The following is a 22,685-nucleotide window of genomic DNA, read 5'->3' as shown; positions in this document are numbered from 1 at the left end:
TAGTCCAACATCTGGAGGGTCACAGGTTAGCCACATCTGTTGCAAGGGCAAACATAACAAACATTGCATATTAAAAGTGGCATGTAAACAATCACTAACAGTTCTACCGCAATCACTATTCAAAGATGCTTCATTCCATCTTTTTTTATTTATTGCCCTGTTGCTAGCATAATAAACTGCAGTCCCAAACATTTTTGGAACTAAACTTCAGCATAGGTAATAGAGCTCATTTCTGACTAACAGGGAGGTTGTAATAATCTTAAACCTGTTTACTCAGAAGCAAGTCCCATTGGGTTTAATGGGATTTACCCACTAGAAAGTGTTTAGGATTGCAGCTATAATATGGTTAGAATTAATCTTTGAAGTCAGAACCCCCAGATGTATAGTGTATACGAAGGGTTCAGCAGCTTTGTTTCATCCACCTACTTGTGATCACATTGCCTGTCACTTGAAACAACCAGAATTTGGCAGCTCAAGGAAAAGGAGAGCCAGAATACCAGGTTGCTCTATCCACCATTCTTTTGCCTGCTCTTGATGGTTGACACATAGATCTATAATGACAGAGTGTAATAACACCAGTCACTGTGCATGTGAGGAAATGCACCTTTATTTCTCATTTCTCATTGACAAATAAAAAATAAAAAAATCTATGCATAGCAAAGGGAGGAAAGATTTGAACACCCAAACTTTGACAGCCTTGTTAGCCTCTTATTTATCCACTTCCACAGTTGAGTGCCTTGAGTGATAGACTCTTAACTTCTAGAGGGCCTTAAGCCTGTCACAATTTATTTTCCTTTAGCAGAAACCTGTCATGGTAGCTTGGGTAAACTGATTAGTAGTATCTGGTTTAATGAGTGTTCAGTGGGATCAGCAGACTTTTAAATAAGAGGGCAATTATAAGCAGATACCTGGCCACTGTTGACCCCTTGGCACATCAGCCTCTTAAGACTTGCCTAATAGTCTCCATAGATATCTGAGAGCCCAATAGATTCCAGATTTCAGCTGTTCCGATTCTAATTCAGAACCTGTGAAAGAAATGTATAACACAGCCCTTTCCCTTCTTGGTCATACAAAGATCAGGACATGTCAAAAGAAGTTTTGCATGAACCATGTGCTGTAGAGGGAAACAAGTCTCAACATGACCCAGATGCATACCATCATCCCATGCCCTGAAAGCAAATCATGAAAGGAAACAGCAAAGGAATTGAGGATTGAAGAATTGAGAATACTTTTGATAGCAGAAGGTCCAAGGAGCTGAGGGAATGCCAAGAGAAGGAGATCACACCAAGGATCCAGCCATAGTAGCATCCTGCGATGGATCCATACTTAGTTTAGATTCAACAAAGCAAAATCGTTCTTCCTGCTGCATTTCAGAGTCCAGCCGTAACTTATTCAGTTTCAGCAACACTAACTATGCTTAAGGACTTACCATTTGGGATACAAACCCTCAAGGTCTAGATTTGGATATGGCCATGCACAGCCCTAACATCTTTCTTCCTATCCTCTAGTTCCAGACTTTGTGCAACACAACAGGCATTGTACAACAGGCAACAAATGAACTTTGGAACTGGGGATTATACCTAATTTCTACTTACAGCACAATAAATGTCGTAGACTTCCACCCCTCATGGTCTCATGATGTATTTATTTATATATTATCAAATGTATATCCAGTCCTTCCTCCCAGGAGACCTAGCTTTTGGTACCTACATGTTTATCTACCATAATCTATTGTATGCAATGCATAAGCAGGCAATGGATTGAGTGCTACAAAATCTAATGATGACCATTAGCTTAGATAGCTTTTTAAAAGGTCTAGAAAAATCATGGAGGATAGGTCCACGAAAAGCAATTAGCTAAAGAAAACCACCACCATCAGAGGTAGTGAGAGCATATCTCTGTACGAAATGCTGGGGACATTCAGTAGTTGACAACTGTTGACCAAATAGCATGCTTGTCAGTTTCTTGGTCATTGGAAACAAGGAGTTGAATCTAGACATAGCTATGACTAACTTAAATCCCATTGATATAGCCAACGATATGGCTTGTTGACCAGATAAGGCCAGGCTCTTAGAATTTGTGCTACATGTGGCAAATGCCAAGGCATAAAAATACTGTCTGTCAATCACAGTAGCGCATATTGCATATTCATTCTGTCCTGGAAGAGTCATAAATTAAAATTAATCAACCCCTTCGAGTTGATTTCAAGAGCTTTTGAGCATTTGCTAGGAAAGCTCAAAGAATGTGATTGATGCCAGTTCTCCTCCATTGCCTTTCGCCTTTCCTCCCCTCTTTCCTTGAGGAAGTGGGGGCAGGGTAGCCGGCAAAAGGTTCTGATGGAGACAGAAGAGACCACCTCCCCCTACTCTTGTATTTTCCTTTTATGTTGTTCTGTCTTCCTTCTGCTCTGTCCTGGTTTACATATTCTTTCTCCTGGTTAGCTTCTTGGTTGGCAGATTTCATGTATAACATGGAAGCAATAGAGCAAGGCAAGGGAGGAATCAATTAATGGGGGTGGATTTTGAGATGAAGGGTAGTGGCTATGCCTCTCAGTTAGCATTGCCAGGTCTCCAGATTTCACCTGGAGATTCCATTTTTGGGGGGTCCTCCCCAGGTTTCCAGGTGAGTCACCTCAATCTCCAGATTTCTGAGGATTCTGTATTCCAAGGAATTCCAAGATTTCTGTATTCCAAGGAGTACAACAACAGGCTCAAATTTCCCTTCCTTGGGGAGAGTTAGACCCACTGATGTGCCCCAGTTTCTGAGCCAGCTGCATTCAATGGGGGCTCTGAGGCCAGGGAGTGTGACAATGGGCCCAAATCTCCTTTCTCCAGGGATTGTTTTCCACCTTTTCTTGCTTTTAAAACTTTTTTTTTCAACCTTGCACCAGCTGCACCTCCTGGAATGCTTTGGGAGTGATGCAACATTGTATGACTTCCAAGACATTCCAGGTCGGATGGCCAGCAGGAACTGGTGTGAGTCCACAGCCTTCCATAGGAAACACTTCCTGGTGAGACCTGGTAAGGCAGGTGTGGGGAACCTTTGGCCCTCCAGACAGTGGAGACTGGTGGCCCCAATGTCAGTGGGGCAGGAATCCACACCTTGAAAGTTCAGACTAAAACCTGGAGCAGATTACTGCCCCACTGCCATGGGAACCACCAGTCTCCATTGCCACTGTTGCTGAACTACAAGTCCAATCATCCCTGGCCATTGGGCATACTTGCTAAGTCTGATGGAAGCTGTAGTTCAGCAACATCTGGAAGGCCAAAGGTTCCCCATGCCTGTGCAAGATGAGTAGCAATCTCCTGTCAAACTAGGGTTGCCAGCCTCAGGGCCTGAGAATGATTCCGTATTTTTAAGAGAAGAGAAAAGGCAGCCAAGTGCAGGTTTTCTTGCAACATTGTAACGGGAAAAACCACACTGTGAAATTCTCCCTTCCCCCTCCCCAATTTTTAATGATACAGAAGACCTCTTGGAGGCTGGGCCTGGTAACCAAGAGGTCTTCTGTATCTTTAAAAGTTGTGCAGGGAGAAGGGAGAATTTCACCGCGTGGTTTTTCCCATTACAGTGTTGCAAGAAAACCTGCACTGGGCTGAATTTTCTCTTCTCTTAAAGATACATAATCATTCTCAGGCCCTGAGGCTGGCAACCCTATGTCAAACCTTCTGCAGAAATATGTCCCCCACCTCCTGCAAGAAAGTAGGATGAAATTGGCTCCCATTTTTGGAGGGGGAGAATATTTTCCAAAAACTAGAGAGGATAATTTAAGCCCAGTCTTCATTTGAATGCAGATTTCATTCATTTCTAGAGTACCCTCCAGAATTGCTACTGTAGCTGATGGAATGTGTTTGTTTTCTTAATTGGGATTGTGTGAAATTGGGAGCAGGTGAGGAAGGTTTATTATCTGATTAAAGATATACTATACATGTAATTATGGGCACAAATAAAACTATTATTAAAATCCTGCTGTTTTAACAGTTATTTGTTTCTAATCAGTTCCTAATAAAGGGGAAGAATGGCAAGGGTTAGCAGGAATAATTTGCTGCTAATCAAGAATAATAAAGTGAGTAGTCTATTTTCCTCATCAAACATCTCTGATTAGAATGTCATTACAGTTCTCTGCTTCCAGTTGATTACATGTTGATTGAGCGGAAGTTAGACTGCAGAGTAATAAGTAAAATATATTTAGGCCATGCTCCTGTACACCCTTGCCTGGAACTAAGTCTCATTGAACAAAATAAAATTTACTTCTAGGTAGACATGCATAGGATTACACTGCTAGTTCCCTGGTACTTCTGGAGATCATTTCTACATAGGGTTGCCAGGCTCAGGGCCTGATAATGATTCTGTATCTTTAAGAGGAGAGAAAATTCAGCCCAGTGCAGGTTTTCTTGCAACTCTGTAATGGGAAAAACCACAAGGTGAAATTCTCTCTTCCTCCTGCACAACTTTTAAAGATACAGAAGACCTCTTGGTTGCCAGGCCCAGCCTCCAAGAGGTCTTCTGTATGTTTAAAAGTTGTGCAGGGGAAAGGGAGAATTCCATCTTGTGGTTTTTCCCATTACAATGTTGCAAGAAAACCTGCACTTGGCTGAATTTTCTCTCCTCTTAAAGATACAGAATCATTCTCAGGCCCTGAGCCTGGCAACCCTATTTCTACAGGACTCTAAGGCTGCATTCCTATTCTCACTTGGCTAGGAGTATGTACCATTGAACCAAATGTAGCTTACTTCTGAATAGTCATCCATAGGTTGCACTATTAGGCTGCTATTCTGTGCATGTCTACTCAAACCTCATTGTTCCACAAGACTTGCACACCAACTAATCTTCAAATTTTGAATTTGGTAATATAGACCCCTAACCCAGCTGGTCTATTACGTCTTATATCAAAGAACTACAGTGTCACAGGTTTGTGCACTTGAGTGGGATGATCTTCAGCCATAGCATCTTATTATGTCAAATTAGACATAAGTCACATGCACATCATACATTTAAAGGACATTTAAAGCACATGGTTTCCCACAAAGAAACCAGGATCTGTAGTTTGTTAAGGATACAGGGAGATGTAACTCTGTGAAGGGTAAACTACAGTTCCCAGTTTGGGGGAAGGCATGTCCTTTAAATATATGGTGTGGATGTGACCATAGTAGAACAAACCCAATTCGTTTAAGTAAGCCAATTTGCCACTAGAGTGTGCACAAAACATTAGAACTGCCAATTCATTCTAACAGGGGGTAGGGTGGGAGCGTGGGAATCCTACTGAAAATTTAAGTTTAGCAAACAATTTGGGCTAATTCATGGTGTTTGGCCAACCATACCTTGGTTAAGCAAATTGCTTATTATTTGCCCAGAATGGTCATTTGATGAGAGATAATTAATAAGAAATTGTCACTTGGTATTTGGAGATCTCTCTTCAGTATTTTAAAGGAGAGCTTGAGAATAGTGACCCTTCCCTATAGCGAGGGGAAGGGGACAGATGTGTTCATGTGTATGCGCCTGCAAAGAAACAGGACTGCCCTAACATTGGGTAAACTGAGGTGGCTGCCTCAAACATATTTACTGTCATGTTTGCTGCTGAATGTATGACAGTAAGGAGGATATGTCATTGTAGAGTTTTCTGCCTCAGGTTCCATCCTTGGAAATTATGCGCAGTTGCACTATTCTGCCTCAGACAGTATAGTCTTGTGCCAGCCCTGGAATTAGCAATTTTTGTACATTAGAATAAACAAATACAGAGGCAGAAGATATGGAGGCACCAGGGATAGAAATAGAAGTTCAGTGTGTGACTCATTTACACCTCGCTTCCATATCTTCCTCTTAATACAAGATGCACACAACATTCAAACATTTAACTATAACTATGAATCTCTCTCTCTCTCTCTCTCTCTCTCTCTCTGTGTGTGTGTGTGTGTGTGTGTGTGTGTTTCTGTCTGGAGAAACTAGCTTTAAAAATCTTCTTACTCAGCAAGTAGTAGACATATCCCCACACAGGGGACACAGTGAGGGTACGTACCAAAAGGAAAGTCTCTGTGGCCACACACTTTTTCACAGCATGTAAATTCCCACTATACTTAGAAGAAACAATGGGAAACACAGCCATCTTGGTTGCTGCACAAGAAACCCTCCCACTATTGCTATTGCTCACCAATAAATTCTATCTCATTTTTCCTTGCAAGATTGCAGCCATGGCATAATATTATTATTGCTTGTCAGTCCCTTTATGGCACTTGTTTACACAAGTGTGCCCACTGCTATCTTTCCCAGAGCCTTACCGCTGAACCATGTCCTCCTGATACTGCCTGTAGTTACTGTTGATGCGATAAACCATCCAATGGTGCCACCATAAAGTGGAGAGGTAGCTCAGTAATAATATAATTGGTAGATTCTGGCAATCAATCAAATGAACATAGGACAGATGAGAATTGGTGGGATGAAGGGGCCTGGGCCAAATGAAAGGTGCCCTCCTGAGGCCTAAGAGAAGCAACCAGTTGCCAGAATGAGGCCACTAGTCCATGTGCCAGTCATTGTCTGGAGTTTTCTTGTCTTTACCACTGAAATTGATATTGGAAATATTACATGGGATCTCTTTGGTGCCAGCCTGTGCTGTTCCACTGAGCTGCAGGCCCATGTAGTGTCTCTTCAATACTGGGCCATTTGGTCACATACATGGTGAGAGGATAGAAGAGGGCGTGTCTTCAGATTAGGCCCTTGGGAGAGATGACAAAAGTTCCATCATGCCTGTGTATGTGTTTTTTTCCTCTAGTTAAGCAAATTGGGTAGCTGGGTTCTAATCCTGCTGCTGCTACCTTTTCCATCCAAAATTATTAGGGTGGTAGGACACCCAAAATGATAGGCTTTGCCTTATAAATATCACTTCAGCGTCTCCCTGCCTCCATGGGTTCTTTCTGGGAGGAAGGGTGGGACAGACATTTAAATCATCATCATCATCATCTCCCAAGACTGGAAACTAAAGCCATGTTTCTTGTTTTACCATTGTTCCTTACCATTGAGCAGAAGCAGATCACTGGATTGTCTAATAACCAAACTCTTATAATGACCAATATAAGTCTGCCATGAACAATTTTATGAATGTTGATTGTAGGAAAGTGTTTGTACAACAGCAGAATTCAAACTCTTCTCTCGGGATGCATGCACCCAATATATTCTGTGTAGAAACTTCCAAACTACTGGGCTATGAAGGTGTGACAAGGAATGTGCTGTCAGCTACTGATGTTTGTACATTGTAAGTGAATGTATATACAATTAGTTAAGACAAAGTGAGTTCATCTCAGTCCTCCTGCCACTTGCTTATTGGTGCTTTCTATTCATGGCTATTGTGAGGGGATTGTCTGTAAATGACATAATTAGTGGTTAATGACATAACTGCCAGGGACCCTGTGGCTATGCCAGCTTTTGCTATATTAGCATTTTCCCCTATTGCTATTATTTGTGCTTTTGATTTTGCTGTAGTGGGAAATCCCAACAAGATTTCACTGGTGAAACAGGAGTCCATCATCACAAATAGAATTATCAGAAGTGGAGGGGACTATGCAACTATGAGGACAGTTATTATTCAGCTGTAGCCTCATCCTAATAATTTGGCGGGGGGCACAATTCAATTCAATTTTATCACAAAAGATTGTTGATAGAAAAAAATGAACATAGGTCTGATCTGAACGTTCAAAAAGAAAACCAGGCACAACTCCAATTGCAAAAACAAATAAAAAAACTGACCATGCAGTTATACATTCTTTTGAACAAGTAGAGTCTGTTTTGATAATGATCATAAGCTTCATAAACATGGTTCCTAAACTCTTTCTGTGATTAGAGAATTCTGGGGAACAGTAATAACCGGGCATGAGACATGGTACTTGATTTTTCTTGTTAATGCATCGTAAGCCCTGACACCATCCAGAGGAAGCCCATTTAGCTCCATGTGTTTTGATTGTTCCCAGGCTTTAAAAAGTCAGGCGCTGACTCAGTTAAGCTTGGCATGTGGATAATCAGACTTAGACCAGCAATGCATTATCAGTGTCTTTACGCTCCTACATATATTTTTAATCAGCTTTCACGTAGCATTCCAATGCTATTAGATAACATGATATAGCCCACCTGTTCTACAACTTGGAAAAATGAATTCCCTTTCTCTTATTATACCACAATCCCAGAGGAAAAGAATGTTCTGCTCATTTGGTGCTGCGGCCTCCATTAATACCCTCTTTTCAATTTGTCAATCAGTGAGAATTTGTCACAGCATTCATTTCAATGCACTTTTCAATAATCATTAACATTCACAGCTCTCTGGGATGGGTAAATGACAAATTAAGAACAGCTGTATTCTTTAGGGACATGCCCCTCCATCACTTTTGCTAGTCTAATTAAAAAAAAATGTTTCCCTTGGAATGTCTTGGATATGTCTCCTGAGCCTCTGATATAGGGGCGAGGAACCTGTGCCACTCCAAATATTGTTGGACTGCAACCTTCTTCATCCCTGACCATTGACTATGCTGTCTGGAGCTGACAGGAGTCCAACAACATCTGGAGGACCACAGGTTAGCCACCCTTGTGCCAGTGCCTCAAAAAGTTACATTAACTGAAATGTGTGGGCAAGTCCCAGAGCTTGTCAGCTTTGCCCACTACATGGAGAGAGTTTGTTTTCTTTTGCCAGACCTGGATTCCCAACAGGACATCCAAGAGGCAGATGCTAGTTTATCTTGGCTAAGAATTAGTAATGCTGATGAGTTTTGTAATTCCTGCCCTGGAAATATGAACTTTAGCAGCTTGTCATGTTCTTTTCAAATTCAAGGTGAATATATTGGCCCCAAACATTCTTCTCTAGATTTTACATCTCTCAGTAGTGCTGGGTGTAGTGAAAGCAGGGAGTTCCCCTCCTCCTACTTTTACTGTCCCAGGAATCAATCCCCAACCTTGGGCAATTGATCCTAGCCAACCTGGTCTGCTAGGGCTGTGTATGCTTACACCAACCCTGCACGGTAGTACTGCCACCACCCTTCTATTGGTTAAACACTCTGGGGTGAAGGGACCCCCAGAGCCCACTGAACACTCAAGCCTCTCAGGACCAGAGGCTCAATACCCTCCTGGCCCCTTCAGAAGTCTTAGGTGAAAATATTCCTCTAGTACACGGTAGTTTGGTCAAGCAGCCAGGACTGAACTTAGGAACTGAACCCCTTCTCTGGAACAAACACACGTTGCTTTAAAATAAGTAAAGTTTATTAAAAAAGGAAAATAAGAAAAAGGGTAAAGGGTACAAAAGATAAAAAGGTACATACAATTAGTTGGAGCAGCAAATCAAATCCTAAAACCAACACCCAAAAGGGGCAAGGTATATAACAAACAAGATATAAAGGTTCTTGGCACAAAATGAAAATAATAAAACTAACTGCCTCAATTGTACTTACAAGCCTCAGCTCTTCTCAGGAGTTAGTATCTTTCCCCTCAGGGACGGTCAGTCAGGAAGTATAGTGGAGCCACCGCAGAGCATCACCATAAGCAAGGTGGTGCCCACAAGTGGAACCCAGCCCAAGAGCTGAGGCCTTCTCTTATAGAGAAAAATCCTTACCTCAGCTGGGAGCAATCAACTAATTTAGCAGTTCCAACACAGGAATGATGAAACGATGTTCCCACAGTACCAGGCCCCATCTCTCCTGGTTTCCCATAACAAACCGTAGGAGTTTTTACGGCCTTGACGGAACCAGGCCCCTCTTTGCTGATAAAGAGGTGCCAATTTGCAGTAAGCTGATACAGCTGGGGCTGTAAAAATCACCGGGTCTCTGGGATGAAAAAATATCAAAGGAGTTAACTATCTATGACCAGGGACCCAGGAAAATAATTAAGGGGATCAACTGGCATGACACGCCCCCTTTCGAGGAAGATGACATCAAAGGTTGAACACCTTTGATATCATCGCTCTAGAAGACATCAAAAAGATTATCACCTTAAAATACAAAACTAAATTATACATTTATTAAAAAGAATTTCAGGCATACCATAGCAAGATCAGTTACAAATCACAAGATCAGCATTAATCATCTAAATGATACATACGAGATAGAGCATCGGCGGCTTTATTATTCTTCCCAGCCACATGATTTATGGTAAAATCAAAATCTTGTAATAACAGAGCCCACCTCAATAGTTTTTGGTTTGAATTCTTCATTCTGGACAACCAGCACAGGGGAGAGTGATCCGTTTGCAATTGGAAGTGGCGTCCCCAAAGATACGGTCTTAATTTCTCCAGGGCCCAAACTATAGCAAGACACTCCTTCTCAATGGTCGCTAGATGGCGCTCTCGCTCTATTAGCTTTTTACTCAGATAGGCTACAGGGTGGAGTTCTCCCTCCGAATCCTTCTGCAAGAGTACAGCACCCAAACCAAAATTACTAGCATCAGTCTGTACCACAAAGGGTTCAGCAAAATCTGGGGCTTTTAAAACAGGGTAATTTATTAATGCAGCCTTTAAAGCCTCAAAGGCCTGTTGGCAATCGGACGACCACACTACCCGTGCTGGTTTGCATTTCTTACACAAATTAGTCAAAGGGGTGGCAAGACTACTGAAGTGGGGAGTGAAACGCCGATAGTAACCAGCAAGCCCCAAGAATGACTGAACTTGTTTCTTGGTTTGAGGTATTGGCCAATTAGTAATTGCTTCAATTTTGGCATCCAAAGGCTTCAAACAGCCACTACCCACCCTATGGCCTAAATAGGAAACCTCTCCCAACCCAAATTGGCACTTCTGGGCTTTAATGGTAAGTCCTGCATCCTGCAGCCTTTGAAATACAGTTCTTAAGTGTTTCACATGGGATTCCCAATCCCCACTATACACCGCGATATCATCAAGATAGGCGCAGGCGTAATCTCCTAAACCATTCAGGACAGAATTTATTAATCTCATGAACGTACTAGGAGCATTTCTAAGCCCAAAACTCATCATTTTAAATTGATACAAGCCCATATGGGTAACAAAGGCAGATTTCAAAACAGCATCTTCATCTAGGGGTACTTGCCAGTAACCCTTAGTTAGGTCCAAGGTGGTGATGAACTTAGCAGCCCCCAACCTTTCAATCAGATGGTCCATCCTGGGTAAGGGGTATGGATCCACTTGGGTGATTGAATTTAATTTCCTGTAATCCACACAAAAACGAATTTCATTAACATCTTTCTTGGCTACCAGCACAATAGGGGAAGACCAGGGGCTAACAGAAGGTTCAATAACCCCTAAGTCTAACATGGCCTGTATTTCTTTTTCCACCGCTTTAGCATGTGGCCCAGTTACCCTATAAGGGGAGGACTGCATTGGTGGATGATCACCTGTCAAAATAGAATGTTTGGCCAAATGTGTTTTCCCTGGCTTACTAGAAAACAAAGATTGAAAATCCACCAAAACTTGGCGTAGTTGTGAACATTGTTCATATTCCAAGTTATCAGAAAAAAAAACCTCATCAATACCACCTTCTTGTTGACTTTCTGCCACTAGGTCCACAAACCCTTCTTCCTGCTCTTTCGCCCTAGTGCAGGCCAAAACCAGCTTTGCCCTAGACCAGTATTGCTTAAGGGTATTAATATGGTAAACCCTTGGTTTCTTTTTTGAATCAGGATAGGCCAATAAGTAATTGGTATCACTCAGTTGTGCCTTAACCAGCATAGGCCCAGTCCAGGCTACTGACAACTTAGATCCTGATTGTGGTTTTAACACCAGCACCTCTGAACCCACTGCAAAACGACGTGCCTTAGTATGAGAATCATAATAAGCCTTTTGCTGTTGCTGGGCTTCTGCTAAATTCTCATGGGCAGTCTCCAATGCATCCTTTAGGGTCTCACGCAAGTTTTGTAAATATGTGGTTACTGGTACAGAAGAGAATTCCATCTTTCCTTCCCAATCTGCCCTTAACAAAGACAGGGGACCTGTAATATCCCTGCCAAATACCAACTGATTTGGAGAAGATTTCAAACTGGCCTGGGGGGTATCTCTATATGCAAACATAAGAAACGGCAAGGCCACATCCCAGTTACCTGAATGTTTTACAGCATGTGCCCTTAACATTCTTCCTAGAGTCAGGTTCAGACGTTCACAAAGTCCATTGGATTCATGCTGTCCAGGTACAGACATCACATGTTCTATCCCAGCAATCTCCCATAGCTTTTTAGTGAGTTTAGCTACAAAACCGGGGCCTTGATCCGATAAGATAACTTTTGGGCATCCCCACCGAGAAAAAATCTCTAATAGAGCCTTTGAAATAGCCGTGGCAGTAATGCTGCTTAGAGCTACTGCTTCAGCAAATCGTGTTGCATAATCTATATAAGTCAAAATAAATTTCTTCCCACTAGGCGTCACATTCAGTGGACCAAGAATATCCACTGCAACCCGGGCAAATGGTTCTGCTATGATCTCAGAAACTTGCATAGGCATTTTAGGGTGATCCCTAGCATGTCCTACTAGCTGACAGGTTAAACAGCTTTTACAAAAATCCTGCACCCCTTTTGCAATCTGGGGCCAATAAAAGCAACGAGTTACTCGTGCTAAAGTTCTTTTTATTCCCAAATGGCCTCCACTGATAGCATCATGAGCCAATTGTAACACTTCCAGCCTATGCGCTGCTGGAACTACCAGTTGTTTAACAGGTTTCCAATCCACAGATGCACCCTGCGGCACATGCTCTCTGTATAAGAACCCATTTTTCCAATAGAATCTCACGGTCACAGATTTAGATAATTTCAAGGGAGCATTGTCTGCAGCTTCCCTACGCCTTAGAACGGACAGAATTTAATTGCAACTCTTCCTCAGGAGATTCAACATCATCCCTGTTCCCAGCTCCGTTTGGCAGCGGCTGGTTTAAATCATCAACTTCTCGTGTCACAGCACCATCTAGTGGTAGAATTTCCATATCAGGTTCATGCTCTAATTTCTTAACTGCACTTCTAGTTAAAACATTTACATTCACGTTTCCAGCCTTCTGATTATGTAAATAATGTGCATAGGCAATATCATTCCCCAACAGGAAATCGAAAAACTGGTCAGAGTAATCATGAATTAATACTCTATGTTTTCCCGACCAGTTTTTATATGAAATCCAAACATCAGCCACATCACAAAGTTTATTAGACATCCCATAAACATGTACTGACGCTTTAATCCCTGGTAAAATTAATTCAGGCGGAATTAAATGGCGAGATAAACTCGATGCCTCACTGCCCGAATCGCGAAAGGCCGTTAACTTAACATAATTCACATAAATAGTCTCTTTAAACATTTTGTTGGACCAAGCAATCTGGCCAGGCAAACAGGAATAGCTAGCGTTGTCTGCAGGGAGTCGTTCCTTCTCTCCCTTCCCGCTTTGAAGTAGTTCCTGGGTTGGTTTTTTCCTTCCACCCCCCTTCTTTTCTCCCGGTTGAATAACACTCACCGCAGGAGTCTGTTTACTTCCTTTCCTTTGGGTGATGGGACTATTCTCAGTACTAGGAGCTGAAAACTCCCAGTCCTGGTCGGAATTAGAATCCGAAGACGACCAACGGGAAATTTCCGGAGATGACTGCCCTCCTGGTTCTTCATAATCACGGGCTCTCTGTACTACCGCTATTTTAGTCCCTTTGCTGACACTCACATTCTGCTTCTTAATCAGTTGGGAACACTGGTCCTTTCTGTGCCCCGGTTGTTTACATAGAAAGCATAAATTCTCCAAAACTGCTTTACTCGGTTGGTAAACTGACGGACGCACGGGAACAGCAGCAGGAACAGAGCTCTCCCCTTTGTCCTCCGACTTAACTACAGATGGCCACGTTTTTTTCTTCCACTCACTTCCTCCACCCGCTGGTTGATTCCCTTTGTAATTGCCCGGTTTTTTAACATATGCTTTAGGCAATTCCTCTTTGTCCTGAAAGGAATCTAGTTCATCAGCATAATGACCGGCTTCTTGCAAGCTTTTTGGCTTTTTGCCTCGCACCGCTGCGGCAAGCTCTCTTGGCAACATTTTGTAAAATTTCTCCAGAGTATACACAGTCCTTAACTGCTCAAAAGTATTAGCTTTTGCAGCTGCAATCCACAAATCCATAGCTTGAGCAGTACGAGCGCTTAATGCTGAAAACGTCTCTTTTGATTTTTTTGTCAAAGTCTCAAACTTTTGGTAACATGCCCTGGTGGATAGCGCAAACTGGGCTGTTGCCAATTTTACAAAGTTTTCATAATCATCAGCTAGCTCTCTCGGGAGTTTACACATTAGACTTCTTAACTCTCCCTTTCCTTGAGTGCGTAGAATTTTCATCCAGTATTTTTTGTCTAAAGACTGGTCCACACACGCTTGCTCAAAGATTAAAAAAAACTCGGAGATATCCTCTCCCGCTTGATAAAACGGAAAATCTGCTGGATCCGCTCCTCCCAAACACACTCTGCCAGACCTCAGTCCTTGGCTTGGTGGGGCAAAAGCTTGTTGTTGTTGTACAAGGGTAGTCATAAGAGCCATCTGTTTCGAGAAGAAGTTGTGCATTTCTGCCCACATATCCATGGGTGGCACACCCCCACTCTGGCTAACTTGGCTATCCATACTCCGTCGACCCCGTACCGGTGACGGTGCTCGTTCTCCCTCCGGAGTAAAGCTTTGGACTGGCAGCCCCTCTGCGCTGCCTCCTGCTGCTTCAAAATTGCTTTGAGGTAACATCTCTGTTTGTTCCTCATCACTACTCTCAGTGGAAACCTGATCTAATGCCTTCTTTTGTTTAGATCTTGTATCCATCCTGACTTTCCAAAACAACAAACCTTTGTGCCAGAATCTTTAATAATTGTAATTTATCCAATTGTACCTTTTCACAACTATGTTTAACCAGAGATAGGTTCAGTCTTTTTCGACCCCAAACGCTGCCAACATGTAGTGAAAGCAGGGAGTTCCCCTCCTCCTACTTTTACTGTCCCAGGAATCAATCCCCAACCTTGGGCAATTGATCCTAGCCAACCTGGTCTGCTAGGGCTGTGTATGCTTACACCAACCCTGCACGGTAGTACTGCCACCACCCTTCTATTGGTTAAACACTCTGGGGTGAAGGGACCCCCAGAGCCCACTGAACACTCAAGCCTCTCAGGACCAGAGGCTCAATACCCTCCTGGCCCCTTCAGAAGTCTTAGGTGAAAATATTCCTCTAGTACACGGTAGTTTGGTCAAGCAGCCAGGACTGAACTTAGGAACTGAACCCCTTCTCTGGAACAAACACACGTTGCTTTAAAATAAGTAAAGTTTATTAAAAAAGGAAAATAAGAAAAAGGGTAAAGGGTACAAAAGATAAAAAGGTACATACAATTAGTTGGAGCAGCAAATCAAATCCTAAAACCAACACCCAAAAGGGGCAAGGTATATAACAAACAAGATATAAAGGTTCTTGGCACAAAATGAAAATAATAAAACTAACTGCCTCAATTGTACTTACAAGCCTCAGCTCTTCTCAGGAGTTAGTATCTTTCCCCTCAGGGACGGTCAGTCAGGAAGTATAGTGGAGCCACCGCAGAGCATCACCATAAGCAAGGTGGTGCCCACAAGTGGAACCCAGCCCAAGAGCTGAGGCCTTCTCTTATAGAGAAAAATCCTTACCTCAGCTGGGAGCAATCAACTAATTTAGCAGTTCCAACACAGGAATGATGAAACGATGTTCCCACAGTACCAGGCCCCATCTCTCCTGGTTTCCCATAACAAACCGTAGGAGTTTTTACGGCCTTGACGGAACCAGGCCCCTCTTTGCTGATAAAGAGGTGCCAATTTGCAGTAAGCTGATACAGCTGGGGCTGTAAAAATCACCGGGTCTCTGGGATGAAAAAATATCAAAGGAGTTAACTATCTATGACCAGGGACCCAGGAAAATAATTAAGGGGATCAACTGGCATGACACTGGGAAATCTGCATTTCCCAATATTCCTGGCACTAAGGCTGCAGACACATCAACAAGCTGGGTAGTGAAAGTGGGATTGTTGTTATGTGCCTTCAAGAAAAGAGAATCTGCCTCCTTTCCTTCATCCCATCACTGTCTCTACCAGTACAGTGTGTCTGGTAAGCTGGTGATGCAAACTGAAAGTGGCAAGTAAATGAGTGGGAGGGAAGAGATGGGGAGGGCATTTGGCAGCACACTAGAGGACTTGGGGGAAGATCAGAACGCATCGTGCTCTCGGTGACATCACTGGGGGCAAAGGATGGGCGAATTTGTTGATTTTGGTTTCTCTCTGCTTCTAATTTCTTCCAGTCTTAAGGTCAGTTCTCCACATCAGTTTGTAGTGTTTTTTTTTTTTAAAGTACTCATGAAAATCATTAGCATTTTTGTGCTAATTTACACAAACTTATATGCATTTTTGCCTAATATAATTGTGCAAAGCAATTTCCCCAGTATCATGCATTTTGTATGTTCTTTTCAGCAACATATGCATTTTCAGGCATACTTTAACTCAGGTAAAGTAATTTTTGTACATATTACTAGGCTGGAGAACTACATTGCAAAATTTGGAGAAGTATGAATTTTGAAGGATGGCCATGCTTTGGTTCACACATTGTTTTGGAAAGTGCAAATTAGGTAGGTTCACATTTAAATGTGAACTGAATCAAATTTATTCCCCCATCCCTACTGGAGGCATAACAGGACCTCTGTGGACACGTTACTTGCATGTAAAGCATACATGAGTACAGACCAAGCTGGGCCATACTTCTAGCCTCCCCCCTCCCCCCAACACCAGATCTTTTTTAAAGCAATCATGCACTGAGCATGGTTATCTGTATAAGATGACCAGCGAATAGGTTGACTCCTCACAACAAGTAAGGTCTCTGTGTGAGCAGGACACAATATCATCATATGGCATAAGTCTATGCACATATATTAATGCATGGGCACACTGTCTGCTTTCTCTGTCTATTATTTTCCACCTTACTTCTGTCAGTTTGTGGCAAACTGACCTCTTCTAGGGCAATCAGTGATTCTGTATTAGGGATATTAGAGAAATCATCCAAATTCACATTTGAGTGTGGATTTATTTTATTATTCATTTATTAAGGTTTTTTTATACCACCCTTCACCAGATCAACCACAGGGTGATATACGACAAAATAAAATATAACATGGTGCAGCTTGAGGACATTGACAAGGTGCTTGGACAGGTTTGTGCAACCACTTTTGTGCTGGATTCTTGCCCTTCTTGGCTAATAAAAGCTAGCAGGGATGGAACAGCCGGCTGGGCCATGGAGGTGATTAATGCCTCTCTGCAAGAGAGGGTGGTCCCTGGCTGCCTTAAAGAGGAGGTAGTGAGAACACTCCTGAAGAAACCCTCCCTGGACCCAGAAAATCTTAATAACTATAGGCCGGTAGCAAATGTTCCATTCCTGGGCAAGGTCCTTGAACGAGTGGTTGCGGGCCAGCTCCAGACACTCTTGGATGAGACCAATTATCTGGATCCATTTCAGTCATGTTTCAGGCCTGGTTTTGGCACAGAAACAGCCTTAGTCGCCCTGTATGATGACCTTTGTCTGGAGAGAGACAGGGGGAGTGTGACTCTGTTGATTCTCCTTGATCTCTCAGCAGCTTTCGATACCATCAACCATGGTATCAATCTGGGGAGACTGGCTGAGTTGGGAGTGGGAGGTACTGCATTGCAGTGGTTCCACTCCTACTTGGCAGATCACCTCCAGAAGGTGGTTCTTGGGGAACATTGCTCGGCACCCTGGACTCTCCAGTATGGGGTTCCGCAGGGGTCAGTTCTGTCCCCCATGCTGTTCAACATCTACATGAAACCGTTGGGTGCGGTTATCCAGAGCTTTGGAGTGCATTGCCATCAGTATGCTGATGACACACAGCTCTATTTCTCCTTTTCATCTTCTTCAGGTGAGGCTGTCAATGTGCTGAACCAGTGCCTGGCTGTGACAATGGACTGGATGAGGGCTAATAAACTGAGGCTCAATCCAGACAAGACTGAGATGCTGCTAGTGGGTGGTTCTTCTGATCGGATGGTGGATGTCCAACCTGTCCTGGATGGGGTTGCATTCCCCCTGAAGGAGCAGGTTCGTAGCTTGGGGGTTCTCCTAGAATCATCTCTGTCACTTGAGGCTCAAGTAGCCTTGGTGGCACCGAGTGCCTTCTACCAACTTTGGTTGGTGGCCCAACTACGTCCCCATCTGGACAGGGATAACCTGGCTTCAGTTGTCCATGCTCTGGTAACCTCTAAATTAGATTACTGCAATGCACTCTACGTTGGGCTGCCTTTGAAGACAGTTCGGAAACTGCAGCTTGTGCAAAATGCAGCGGCCAGATTGGTAACAGGGACCAGATGGTCCGAACATATAAAACCAATTCTGGCCTACTTGCACTGGCTGCCTTTATGTTTCCGAGCTCAATTCAAGGTGCTGGTTTTGACCTATAAAGCCTTACATGGCTTGGGACCACAATATCTGATGGAATGCCTCTCCCGATATGAACCCACCCGTACACTATGTTCAAGATCAAAGGCCCTCCTCCAGGTGCCTACTCCAAGGGAAGCTCGGAGAATGACAACAAGGGAGAGGGCCTTCTCAGTGGTGGCCCCCAAATTATGGAATGCTTTTTGTGACGAGGTGCGCCTGGCACCAACACTGTTATCTGTTCGGCGCCAGGTCAAGACTTTCCTCTTCTCCCAGACATTTTAGCATGCGTTTTATATTGTTTTAAATTTTTAAATTGTTTTTTAAATTGTTTTTTAAAAGATGTATCTTAAATTGTATTTGTTTTTAGTTACTGTAAACTGCCCAGAGAGCTTCGGCTATGGGGCAGTATACAAGTATAATAAATAAATAAATAAATAAATGCAATAATTAAAGCCAATTTCACATGTGGGGTGTTCTAGCATGAAAAGCCCTTCTCTCCTTCCCCCCCATCTTATACACTCCATCAGTTTCTGATGCAAATTAAGGAGAATTTTTTGGCTCTGTAAAAAAAAAAATCTTGTTTGAAAAGTAATAGGGCAGCATACATTATGCTGGCATTAACTGTTTTCAAACAACATCTCTAACCATTAGGTACTGTGGCAAGAAATCTAGTGTACTTGATCAACTCTTTAGTCACCCAAAGATCCATTTTCCAGACAAAAGGGAATGTACCAGGCTATCTACTTATCAAAAGAAATTGGATGTTGAATGTAATGAAAGCGCAATAAAGACCTCTAAATATAAACACAATGAATAGTACAAAAACAATGTCTAATTTCTTGTGCACAAAAACAAAGGATAGGAAATACCCTACTTTCACATATGGGGTGGGACAAAAAGAAGAGAAATTTGGGCTATACTTGGGAGGGTGAAATGGGGATTCACATATCCCTATTCTCAATCATTGTTGGAGCTTCATCTTTCCTAAAACATTAAACAAGATGTCCCTGTTATTCTGCCTCTGGTTAAAAGCCGGCAGCCTGAAAACAAGAGTCATGTATCACCTTTGTACATGCACAGCAAAGGTTTTGGTTTGGTTCCACTTCTCTATGATCAGTAATGGCCACCAAGACTGCACTCCTAACCTCACCTGGGAGTAAGCATCATTGAATGCAAAGGGTTTCCTTCTGAGTAAACATGGTTAGGATTGTGCTGTAATGAATTGTGTCTTTTAAACACCTATATCAAGTTCCTAGGAATATGACTAGTGCAGTAATTGTGCAGAAAACACCCCTAAAAAGCATTTTATATGAAACAAGGAATAATAGGGCCATAAGCCAGATCATGTAACAACCTATCTCTGGCTCCTGTTAGTGATTAGAAGATGCTCTGCCTGTGTTTTCAGCTGTGTCTTATAGCTGCTCAGCTTAATCAAACAGATCATCAAAATGACAATGACATTTCACTTATTGCTGCCATGGCAGCCCATAAACCCTAACAAGTCAAGAGAGATTATAAGAACATCACTCTGTTCAGGTCTCAGAACCTGAATGAATGGTAGGGAATGAATGATCAAATAAGTTTCTGTGTTTATCTGTTGTTATGTTTGCTATCTATCCTCTGTCTCACTGCTGGAACCAGAATTCTGAATGTGAGTAGTTCAACTGAAAAATAGAGATCTGAGCCGGCTGCAGTGTGGAACAAGACTCACACTAGACAAGTGACGATACAAGCCTAGAATATACCAGGCGCACACCAGCATTTAAGAGGAAGGCAATGAGACATTTTAAATACTCCAAGCTCACCTCCCCAGTACCCTGTCCTCCACAAGCAGTGGAGTTTGGTCCTGTAAATAGTGAAATTGCTGCAATAATGGCAATATTATCAGAATTTAATGATCATCATGGGAATTATGTTGGACACCATATTTTACTAGCCACCCCTAAAAGGGAATGTTTTATGTTCACCGCCCAGAGAGCTATTGCTAGTCGGGCGGTATATAAATTTAATAAATAAATAAATAATAAATGGTTTACACGTTTCATCCCAGTTAATGGAAATCATGTAGTAAGCCCGAGAAGCACTTCATCCAGAGCTCTTGGAGGGTTACTTCTCGCAAAGACTTGACATACGAGTCAATTGAAATGAGAGCAACTGCTTTCATTTTTGAAAGTGCTTAGAAAGCATGGTGTGCATCCAAAGTAGCACTAAGGAACGCCTACTGCTTGTGTAATGGGACTTTCTCTCTCCTCTCTGGTGAGCCTTTGAAATTTGTTCTATGGGTTTCCCCAAACCTCTGGAGTGGATTAGGGGGGCATGGGCACACTGAGGGGGAGGAAATCCCATTACACAAGTTGGAATCCTTGTTCCAATGGGATGTGCTTAACCTCCCCAAACTTGATTGAAGCATTATGATTGCTGGTAGGTACAGATATATTTTTATACATTTTACATTCTGTATCCATCTAACACCACAAGAGAGCAATTGTAACACCAAATATTACCCCCTCTGTTGTTCACCCTAGTGTTCACAATTACACAATTCAACAATTTTCATTCTATCTATGGCTTAGTTTTTGCCTGAATCTGCATTTTCAATATTACCCAAAGGGGTCTTAACCCTAGCAGACTTCAACCCAGCCTGGGGCATTCTTTCAAACACAAAAAACCATTTCAAAAATTGGTCCTCAAAATCTAAAGTACCCCAAACTGTTAGGTGCTAATTATAAGCAAAAATGATACTTTTTGTAGAAAAAAATCTATTTAAAAATAAAAGAGGTGTTTGACTGCTTGATTTTCAGTCAAGCAGATTTAGTGGCCTAGAAACACTTTTTAAAACACTGTTTATAAGAAGAAAATAGTTATGCTCTGAGAATCAAAAGGGCAAGGATATGAATGTCAACTTTGTACAGGGCCGGCACCAGACTTGCAGTGGGGCTTTGGAACACTAGACTGCGGGGGCCCTTGGCAGCAGCAGCAGCACTACCGGCAGTAGCAGCAGCACTGCTGGCAGGGGCTTAAATAGGCCCAGCCACATCAGCAGATTAGTGTGCTGTGTGCACACACATGCCATCACCCAAGATGGTGGGTGGGTGTTGATGCCCCCAGTGCCAACTTGGGTGATGGCCAGCATGCATGTGCTGACACGCATCACCATGGTGCTGCAGGAAGTTGTGTTGCCAGCCTGCACAGGCAGCAGGGTGGCATTGCCTGGAAGGACTACTCCATGATCTGTGCAACATTGGGTTATGGGGCACATGCTAGTGTGGATTATACCTACCAGAAGTTATACCTACCCATCCCCAGCAGCAGAGGCCCAACTCAGTGCCAGGGGCTCTTGGCCAGAACCCAACCTGGCCACCAACTGGCACTGGGCCTGACTTTGTAACAGACTTCCTGGTCTCAACAGCTAAAATCCCACAGTAATTCCAAAATTCCCATTGTCAAAGTTCCCTGTAATCCCATGGGTCTGCGACAATTACCAACTGGTCGCAAATACCCCCTTTTTAGGGAAGGTGACTCAGAGGGTTATGGCGCAGCAATTGCAAGTACTCTTGGATGAAACAGGTTATCTTGACCCGTTCCAGTCTGGGTTCAGGCCTGGTTATGGGACTCAATCGGCCTTGGTCGCCCTGATGCATGACCTTTATCGGGAGAAGGACAGGGGGAGTGTAAACCTGTTACTCTTACTTGATCTCTCAGCGACTTTTGATACCATTGACCATGGAATCCTTCTGAGCCGACTTGGTGAGATGTGTATCAGAGGCACTGTTTTAGAGTGGTTCCAATCCTATCTCCAGGGTTGTTTTCAGAGAATAGCATTGGGTGATTGTCTTTCGGTCCCCTGGCAGTTGTGCTGTGGGGTGCTACAGGGTACCATCTTGTCCCCCATGCTGTTTAACATCTATATGAAGCCCTTGGGAGTGGTCTTCAGGAGATTTGGGGTGAGGTGTCAGAAGTACGCTGATGATACCCAGCTCTATTTCTCTGTAACATCTGAATTGGGAGAGGCCATGCAAGCCCTGGATGACTGCTTGGACTTGGTGGTGGGCTGGATGAGGGCCAATAAACTGAGTCTGAATCCTAGCAACATGGAGGAGCTGTGAGTTGGTGGTTCCCAAGTTCAGATAACTGGTGAATTGCCTGCTTTGGATGGGGTCGTACTCCCTCTGAAAGAGCAGGTCCATAGTCTGGGGGTGCTCCTAGATCCATCTTTATCACTAGAGGCCCAGGTGTCCTCAGTGGCTACGAGTGCCTTTTACTAGCTTCAGCTGGTAAGACAGCGGCAGCTGTTTCTGAACCGGGATAGCCTGT

The 22,685-nt window shown here is 43.1% G+C and overlaps 1 protein-coding gene across 1 annotated transcript; it reads right to left on the bottom strand.

Moving 5' to 3' along the window:
* Positions 1–9,268: 9,268 nt before the first annotated feature.
* Positions 9,269–14,950, bottom strand: LOC133388432 (uncharacterized). Its single transcript, XM_061634390.1, has 2 exons — positions 13,422–14,950; positions 9,269–11,141 (listed from the first exon to the last, which is right to left on the bottom strand). Exons 1-2 carry the CDS (start codon positions 14,742–14,744, stop codon positions 11,079–11,081), a joined length of 1,386 nt encoding a protein of 461 aa, XP_061490374.1. The 5' UTR covers positions 14,745–14,950; the 3' UTR covers positions 9,269–11,078.
* Between the last annotated feature and the right edge of the window lie 7,735 nt (positions 14,951–22,685).

The sequence above is a fragment of the Rhineura floridana genome, chromosome 7 (assembly GCF_030035675.1).
Source record: "Rhineura floridana isolate rRhiFlo1 chromosome 7, rRhiFlo1.hap2, whole genome shotgun sequence".
In the NCBI taxonomy this organism is placed as follows: Eukaryota; Metazoa; Chordata; class Lepidosauria; order Squamata; family Rhineuridae; genus Rhineura; species Rhineura floridana.
This window is presented reverse-complemented; position numbering and strand designations above follow the sequence as displayed.

Excerpts from the sequence above, each read along its gene's own strand:
- LOC133388432 (XM_061634390.1), bottom strand. The coding sequence starts at position 14,744 with ATGGATACAAGATCTAAACAAAAGAAGGCATTAGATCAGGTTTCCACT. Across the intron at positions 11,142-13,421 it reads GAAGTAAACAGACTCCTGCG|GAAATTAAATTCAATCACCC; the intron begins GTGAGTGTTATT and ends TGTGGATTACAG.